The sequence below is a fragment of the Theobroma umbraticum genome, unplaced genomic scaffold (genome assembly GCF_002168275.2).
Source record: "Theobroma umbraticum cultivar Fairchild unplaced genomic scaffold, ASM216827v3 scaffold_147.0, whole genome shotgun sequence".
NCBI lineage: Eukaryota > Viridiplantae > Streptophyta > Magnoliopsida > Malvales > Malvaceae > Theobroma > Theobroma umbraticum.
In genome coordinates this window covers 6,356,167-6,365,419 of record NW_018397259.1, presented here as the reverse complement: position 1 = coordinate 6,365,419, position 9,253 = coordinate 6,356,167, and the positions used below count along the sequence as shown (strand labels likewise).

At 29.9% G+C, this 9,253-nt stretch overlaps 1 protein-coding gene across 1 annotated transcript; it reads right to left on the bottom strand.

Annotated features, from left to right (window-relative positions):
• Window positions 1-472: 472 nt before the first annotated feature.
• On the bottom strand, window positions 473-2,254 carry MYB60 (myb domain protein 60). Its single transcript, XM_021426634.2, has 3 exons — window positions 1,997-2,254; window positions 1,645-1,774; window positions 473-1,519 (listed from the first exon to the last, which is right to left on the bottom strand). Exons 1-3 carry the CDS (start codon window positions 2,127-2,129, stop codon window positions 754-756), a joined length of 1,029 nt encoding a protein of 342 aa, XP_021282309.1. The 5' UTR covers window positions 2,130-2,254; the 3' UTR covers window positions 473-753.
• Between the last annotated feature and the right edge of the window lie 6,999 nt (window positions 2,255-9,253).

Here is a 9,253-nt window from a genome sequence, read left to right as displayed (position 1 = left end):
TTAATAAAATTAATTTTAGATAGATATAAAAGTAATTAATTATATATATATATACGTGCGTGTGTGTTGCTATAAAATCCGCTTAACTTGCAGCAAAAGCTGGCATGTAATTAAGCCTATAGTCGCTTTTCTAGGCTTCTATAGTTTTACTTTCAATTATAGAGACTATGCCATTTATTTACTGCAAAGTTATGCTCGGCCTAAGAGTTTTATGGTGTTAATATCAAAGGGCAGAAGATTGTGTTCAAAGGGTCCTATAGTTTTAGATACCCATCTAAGCCTATATATATTCCTTTTCCTATATGCATCCTGCAACAAACCAAAGATAGGAAGATAAGATTGATCACTTTGGGACATTACTTTCCATTGAAATGTTCTAGATGTATTTGGAACCCAGTTTTGTAGGTTTTGATCTGTTTATGATATTGATACTTGAAGAAATGGGGGTCATTGGATTGCTTAGAATGATCAACCGTTGCTGATTAATTAATTGTACTCAAACTGAAAAGTTCATTAAGAAACAAAGAGAAAGGCTACCTTCAGTGTTCAAACAGAAACACCAAGGGAAATTACATTTTGTTAAAACTAAGAGATCCCGACTTTTTTAAGAATCCCAAATGAAAGATTTAACCCTAGAGAAACTCAAACTTTTTTTTTTTTCAATAAAGCTTAAAATGAAATGAAGGTAGGAAGAAGGAGCAAAGAAGAAAGAAAATGAAGAAAAACAAAAGAGAGACAATGAAAATGAAAATCTTAAAAAATTGAAGACAGTTCCATCATCTGATTCATCTCTTCTACTTGACCAGAACTCTCATCCAAGAGCCACTTCTCGAGAAAAGACAATGGAGGATTATTGTTATTGTTCTGATCAGCTTTTTGCTTCCTGGTCTCCGGCGTCATTGTAACATTGTTGACCTTGTCATCATCATTTCCAGAATCTTGACAAGTACCCTTTGAAGTAGAATCACATGTAGACTTGTCCCATGCAACATTGTTCATGTTCTCAAACGATAAAATGGACTCAAACTCTTCATGAGAGATCAACTCACCACATTCTTGTTCCGCTTTCCGTCTATAACCCCCTTGAAGAGAAGTTGTAGCTGCAGCTGAAGTACTACCGATACTATCATTGTTGTCAAAGCTGCTATTATTTTGATGATGAGACCATTTTTCTTTAAGAAGGGTAGTACTGTTACTACTGTTAGTCTTTGGTGATGATCTCATCCAACCTTCGAGCAGACGCGAAATATTCTCAGTGCTTGAAGCATATGTAGATGAGGAGGAGCTGGTTTGGTTTAGCCTAAGAGTAGTTGAAGCTGCCGGGGTACCAAAATCTATGCTCCTTCTCTCATTGAGGCTTTTTGAAACAAACTGAGGACTTGTCGCAGTTGAGTCCTGTGCCATGTTGGGTTCCAACGCTGACTGAAACTTCTTTAACTTCTTCTTCAAGTGGGTGTTCCAGTAATTCTTAATATCATTATCTGTTCTTTGTGGTAGGTACGAAGCTATGGCTGCCCATCTTTAAACAAAAGTAAAAAATTTGCACACTTAAAACATAGTCCACTAAAAACTATAAAGGAAACAAAGTATTGAATCTTTTCTTTTGATCTGTCGAATAGGAAAAGAATGATAATTGAGGATTACTTGTTACCCAGTAATGCTTGCAAATGAATTATCATCCCTTCTTCATGAGGAGTGAAGTTCCCTCGCTTGATTCCTGGTCTAAGGTAATTAGTCCATCTGAGCCTGCAACTTTTGCTGCATCTCAGCAATCCTTTTATAAAACCCAAAAAAAAAAAAAATAAGGGAGAGAGAGAGAGATTTGAATCATTTGTATACTCTGAATCAGACAAAACTCTAACAAGACCAAAGAAAACTACGAAATTCCCATTTTTCATTGAACTGATAAATATCCACATAAGCTAATAAAAACATGAAGAAACAAAGAGAAAAAAAAAACAAGGAAAAAAGTTGGATCTGTTTGTTGCTGTAATACCAGTATTTGTGGGAACTGATCTCCAATTTCCTGGACCATGTTCTTGGATGTAAGAGACTAGAATGATGTCTTCCTCAGGAGTCCATGGACCTTTCTTGATACCAACTTTATCACAGCAAGGAGGTCTTCCCATGGCCTTGCTTTCAAGTTCCCCCTTGTTTGCTTCTTTTCTCTATCTTTCTTCTCTCTTTTTCTTGGCTTTCAGCTATAAAAGGAGCTTTCAAATGGTGCCATAACCATGTGAGTGTATATATACAAGGTTAGAGGAGGGAAGCAACTTTTTTTACACCCATTTGATCTACCTTGCTGAGTCACTAGCCCCATTTATTAACTTCGCCTTAAATATAGTCAATCCAAGAAAACCAAAGTCAGAAGGGGAAGTTGAAAATACAACATCTCTCTCTCTCCCACTGGCCTTTCCATTCTGGCTCACATGTCGCAGCAGCTCATCATCAAAGGTAAAGGCAATAAACTTCACACTATTGGGTTTTAATTTATATCATCTCCATCTCTTTTGAACCTCTCAATTGTTGTGTGGCTCATCCTAGATTTGAAACCATTGAACAATTAATTAAAACAAATTGAGAAAATTTTTATCTACATATAAAATGGTAATCTTTTGGTCTCATGGTATATTATAATAGTATTTAGCTTTATAGTAATGATAAATGCATGTATCTCATATTTTAATTTAATAGTGAATGCATATATCTTATATTCAAAAATATCGAAATGTTTTTCTAAATAATTAAAACCTAGAAAATTCTACTATTGATTTAATTCTTTGTGATTATTTTTAATTAATACAAAAATTAGAGTGAAAAAGGTCAACATTTAGATTATTGTGTCAAAGATTTGTTTTTTTTTTTTCACTAATGACATGTTCTATGATAACATACTTCTACTCATCAATCAATCATTTTCTTCCTCTATAGTATGTTTATGTATTTTTTGTCTTTGCCATTTCCTCATTTGTCTTTTTTCCCTTCCTTTCTGTTTTCTCTTGATAGCAGTAATCATTTAATAAAAAAAATTGCAAAAAGCTCTTTTTTATTTGTTTATTTTATCATTGCAATTTGAGATACTTGTCCATGCATAAAGAATAGTTCCTCGATTATTGATAATAATTAAGACATCGGCATTTTTCTTGTAATTTTTTACCTTTTGGATAGCAGACAGTTTCCTAAAACTAATAATTACATCAAAAGGACACCTTTATAAATGAATTTCCATAATAAATATTTTTGGTCTTCCAATTGAATTCTAGTTGCTTGTCTACTGGGCTGGCCCAAACCCAACCTGTGAAGCCCTAAGTTTTCAGCCTACTGAATAATTGGTGATTACACTATAGAAACCCCACTGCTCTAATTGTTGTGTTTAAAGACTCAGGCAGGGGATTAAATTCTATTTAGTCGCCCGTTTCTAATTGCTGGTCCTCCTACATGGGCCAATTTGATTCATTTATTTTGGTTGAATTTGAGTTATTTTGATTCTGTCGTTGCCTTTTGGTTATTGTATAAATCATATAAAAAATTTAGACATAATGTTTGAAAAAGTTCATGAATTTTTTTAAAAATTCAAATACATCATTATTCAATTAAGCTCTTTTATTTATTTTTAAATCAATTAGGTTTTTATGACTAATAGTTGATTAATTGTTATTAATTAAAATATCACTTATCATTTTATACTCACATGATACTAATATGATGAAACTATGATAGCAAGACTTTTAATTTATAATAATTAATCTATAAACCAAGATTTTTTTGTTTTCATTCGAAAAAGGAAAAATAAATGAAAACATTATGTTTGTTATTTTTTTTTTCCTAATGCATAATTCCGCATGTGCTTCTTTCTTCATCTCTTTATATCCAATTAATGGTACATAATATAATTGGTGTAATATTTTTTTTGTTGATATTTTCCTAATTTATGGCTAAATAATAAATATATAAATCATGATATATTCTCTATGGGAGGAGAGTGCTGTATGCATGCCTAAGAAGAAATATACAATGGAGGAACAGGAAAAGTGGAATAAAATGTTGGACATTCTACCATTAATTAAGGGTTATTACAATTAATATCCGGTTTCCAAATTAACATACATAATTATGAATTATAGAGAGAAATAGCATTGGGAATATATGTATGTATGCTAAGGTTGTTGATTTAACTCAAGCACTGATGATATAATCGTGCATATATATATATATATATATATGTAACATACCTACATTTTAATTAATCATACTATATGTCTAGTTAAACCTAGCTACACTAGCATGCTAATTGAACTTGGTTTAATGGATAGGATTTAATTTAACCTCCATTAATTTAGGATCTTTAATGAAACTTTGATCATTCATCTAGGCCAAAATGTCAACAATTCTTCTTTATATAAACATGTCAAAAAAAGAAATTGAGCCCTAATATCGAAATAATTCTTAGGTAAATTCATAGGTAATGAAACCTGAATCTAATTTTAAACTTTCTCTTTACCATTGAAAAACGATCTCATCAGCATCAACAAGAGAATCATATATGAATACAAGAAACCAATATTAAGTCATCTTCATCTAAAGTACAGCCTTGCATTACAGATGTGCTCTTGTAAATATAACTTCCTTAATTAACTCTGCATATGATGGAAAAATATATCTTGTTTGACCTTCTTCAATTCTTTAATCCAACGTGAAAGAATAACGTTGCCTGCATTTTGATTATTCTGACAGAAATGAGTTGGGGGAAAGGATCTGTGATGAACAACTTAGAACTCAAAATTTAGTTACATAGAAGAAGAAGAAGAAGAAGAAGAAGAAGGCATTAAACTCTTGACCAACCAGTATTTAATCAATTATTATTGGTTTACCGTTAATTATATTTTAATATTGTAAAAGTTTTGAAGCTGTGGCTTTCATGTGACGATGTGTTGCAACATCATGAAAGGATATCGTGGCACCGTAGGAACCTTGCGCCCATCGACAAAGTAGTCTACACTACTTTAATTTTTTTGTTGGTAAGTACCTCATTTTAATTTATGATTTTGAGTTATATAAATACGTATGTATTTTTCCATAACTCCTACTCCTCTAGTCTTTAAATTTGAACATAATTTTTTTTAAAGTTCTAATGGGAAAATGAACATATATGCTATATAATTTTATCTTCGGTTTTTCTTTAATTTGTGTATAAAAATAAGTTAAAATAACTTTTATGTAGAAACTATTTTTTAAGTAAGAAGAAAGAGTCAATTTTATAGTTTTTAAACCATTATTTAATCAATATTTATTGGTTTATTATCCCATATAGAATTGGTAAAATGTAGGAGTATATAAACATTCTAAACTAAAGGGTGGCATTTATAGTTTTTACCAGTCAGAAAGATCCAATAATTCTTTTCAGATCCTTCATCTATACAACAGGTTACATCATGTTCATTCAGGGTAATAGCACATTTTCTTCGCCCCACCTTTTCCGAATGCAAAATTATTTTTTAAAAAAAAAGTATTACTATTAATTAACTTGTAATTTCTTTTTAATCTCTGTTAAAATAATTACACAAATTATCTTAATAATCGCTTGTCCACAATGTGAAACATGACGAGACAATTACGCATTTGAAGTTATTTCTTTTTCATTTCGTTAATTTTGCCTCGAGAAAAGAAAATGATGTTGGCTGGGACTTGAATTGAAAATGATATATTATTGAGAACCATTAAATATGGATGAACCAAAAAAATTAATTTCTTATTTAATTTATTCTATTTTAAAGATGCGTGGGAATTCAAGGATGAGTCGAAAGCAAAACCAGCCGTGCAAACAAAAAAATGGTGTAAGTAATTAATTTTGCAGAAAGGGTATTGGCGAAGGAAAGTGGATGTATAATTTGCTTTGAAAACATCTCAACCTTATAAGGTGAGCTCAGTAAATTCCGAGGGCACCAACCCAACAACTTGCGCGGCCTTTGTATATTCCTCGAGGGTTTCTTATTTTTCTGATTTTTGTGTTTTTTGAGGCAGCGAATGGTCCAAGTCCAACATAAATATTGGTTTATGAGCAGAAAAGAGCAAAGTGGTTAGTTTTCACCAGACTTCTCTGCACATATTTATGGGAAATTATTTGGGTTTTTGAGGGAGGCTTTGGCAGTCATAGCAACGCGGAATTTAGTGAGAATTTAGATGGAATTACTGCAACAACTACCCTCATATTAATTCACCCCTTTTAAAATATAATTATTAACTTATCTATCATTTGTAACATATTTTGGTGCTAAATTTATTGTTCTACACATGACTAACTCCCTTTATTTATTTGCCTGTCAGTAGACAGAAGTCAAGTCATTATCTTAATTATATTATTAATTTTCTATACATTATACTTGTTTGCGTATGAATATATATGATTTAGCATAATAATCAACAATATTGCTATATATCTATCCATAACTATATTTAAAGGAAGTCCTTTGGGGTTTCCTTGCTTGGTACTTGGTAATGATATTGTCCCAAGGAGTAAATCATTGTAATTCAAAAGACAATTACTTTGGTTCACTTATAAGTGTAATGACATTTATACTAGTTTAACTATTGGACAAGTTCAACTGTTTTGTCAATCTCATTTCATAAATTTATTAATAATATGAAAGAAAATTTTTAACGACCAAATAAATGAAAATCAACTAAATCCCTAATATGAGCTTACTTACTTACATGTCAGTTTTTTTTTTATGATAATTATATAAAGGTACACAAATCTCATAAAAATTTCAAAATGAATGTTTTCAAAGTTTTTAGGTTTTTTACTTTGTTCAATAGCTAAAAAGTATGTTTCCTCTTAAACACATATAAAATCATTACTGAAATATCCCATTTGAAGTCTATTTTATCGTGTAAAATTTATGTATATAAACAAGAGAAAAAAGTTGAGAAAAATAAGTAGTAAAACAAGTACTATAATTTGTATAGTTACACTTTTTTACTTCATCATCAGCAAACAATAACATAACTGATTATACAACTTCAAATCACTAAATCAACTTGATTATAAAAAAAAAACACGTACATGCATTTTAGATCACTAATCAACTTGACTATATATAAATAAAGAGAACACTTAAATGCATATGGATGCCTTACTTAAGCTAATAAATAATCTCATGTATGTTTTTTACAATAGATTGGGCATTGACAATTAGGAATAATCAAAAAAGTTGTTATATATAAAGGAAATTTCAAAGGGTTTTTGGCTTATACTTGACAAGGTTCTTAGTTTGACACGTGGTTGTTGAGGCGTGGGATTGAGGGTTAATGGAATTGGTTTATGGTTGGATTTTTAGGCATGAACTTGAGGTTTGGGGCATGTTTGGATTAGATTTTTCGCTTCTCACAGTTGATGTTCTAGATTTTTGTTTAACTTTTTATATGTGAGTATTTATAAAAAATGATGGTTTTGAGAAATTGAGCTACTATATATTTTATTTTTCAATGTTAAATGTAATTAATGAAAAGTGACACAAATTAACTAGTTAAAGATAGAATTTTAAGGGAGATTGAGTTATTATATATTTTATTGTATATTTAGAGATTTTATTTAAATTTTGTTTTGTAATAAGGCTGTTTATAGGTGTCTTTTTATATGGAAGCACCACTATAAATACCACAACGATGACTATAATAGCATCAGTTATATTTTTATAAAATAATATTTTATAAATATCAATATACATTAACAATTAGATATGATAATATAATTAGTATTCCATATCTATTTCGCAAAGTATTTTTAACTTAATTGAAAAAAAAATTACCATCTTAAACACATCTCCCTGCTGGCAGATTGGTTGTATTTATTTCCTTCTTTATGTCTTCCCTATCCCTGTAGTATAGTAGTTTAGAAGATAAAAAGGCAAAGGTACGTGAAAGTTGATGTAGAAGAGCTCGAGCATGATCAGAAATTTCATGCCTAGTTATATTTCCTCTGATAGGAAGATAAAGATACTGCAAGTTTCACGTTTTTTTTTTGTTTGGAGAGAAAGAAGATTCAAACTCTGTTTTTAGATAAAAAATAATACATTAATCAATTAACTAAATGTTAAGATACAAGATTGATTTATTTATGCAACTGTGTTCTTTCTTCATAACATAAATAAATTTATAAGCTAATATTTTTTTGTAGCTAATTTTTTTTTGTAGTAAATTTGATCTTAGCTATATATAATTAGGGAAACCATGATGTAAAGAGCTTTGCAATGGTATCAAATAATTAATTGTGCAGAATTTATTAGGAATTTCGATTCGAATAGTTAATTTTGGATAGATCACATATATCTACAAACGAGTAACCTATAACACTTATTGGTTGATCCATCAGTATTTTAGTTCTTCAATAAATTAAATTATATGACAATAAAAAATATTTCTTTTGTTCAGCCAAAAGAACCTTTCTATATATATTAACAGAGTAAAAAATAACACTAATTAATTTGTTCAGCTTCGTCGATCCTCCATTCTTTAACACGACTGATCGTACGTAGAAAGGCTTTTGATTCATTACAGTGAGACAAACAAGACTGCATTCAACCAAATATTGTACATTAGACGTAGAGAATTCAAGGGGCAAGCAATCCATTAAGGCTAAAATATATTTGATTTTAAGATGAAATCTTAAATTCTAAATAAAATTTCATCGTTTCATTTTGTTGTTACTGTTATCATTGAACAATTACTTTTTAAAAGTGTAATTTGTAAATATAATAATAATAATAATATATCAGAGTATTTAATTTATTGATTGGTACATGATCTTTTTATTTAAAGAGCAGAGTTCAAATCTTTTTCTTCAATTATAAAATAATAATAATAATAATGATGATGTTTAATAAAAATAAATTTAACTGTCTTTTAAAAGACACTCAGATTTTTTCTTCAAACAGGTAAAACTTAAAAAGCTTATTCCCAAAGGATTAGGGGTTGGAAATTTAAGAAGATAAAATGAAAAGGTTAATGCAAATGAGAAATAAAAAAAATCACGTTAAAAACGTGCACGTTTTTATCATGCAAATCTCTTCTTAAATACTTTTAATGTCTAAATAGGTTTGAGGAATCCGAAATAATTGCAAAAGATGAAAAGAAAGTGAAAAAAAGAAAACTGCCATGCTCTGCTTACTTTCTGACTAAGTAATAATTGAATGAAGAAACTCAAGATTTGGAATACTCCTGACAAACAGCAGAGCGTGCAACAGGTTGGGTGGCT

What these genes read in the sequence shown, in the direction of transcription:
- MYB60 (XM_021426634.2), bottom strand. Translation starts at nt 2,129, where the DNA reads ATGGGAAGACCTCCTTGCTGTGATAAAGTTGGTATCAAGAAAGGTCCA. An exon ending in ATCAGTTCCCACAAATACTG is followed by an intron (nt 1,775 to 1,996) that starts GTATTACAGCAA and finishes GTTTTATAAAAG; the next exon opens with GATTGCTGAGATGCAGCAAA. An exon ending in CAAGCATTACTGGGTAACAA is followed by an intron (nt 1,520 to 1,644) that starts GTAATCCTCAAT and finishes TTTTGTTTAAAG; the next exon opens with ATGGGCAGCCATAGCTTCGT.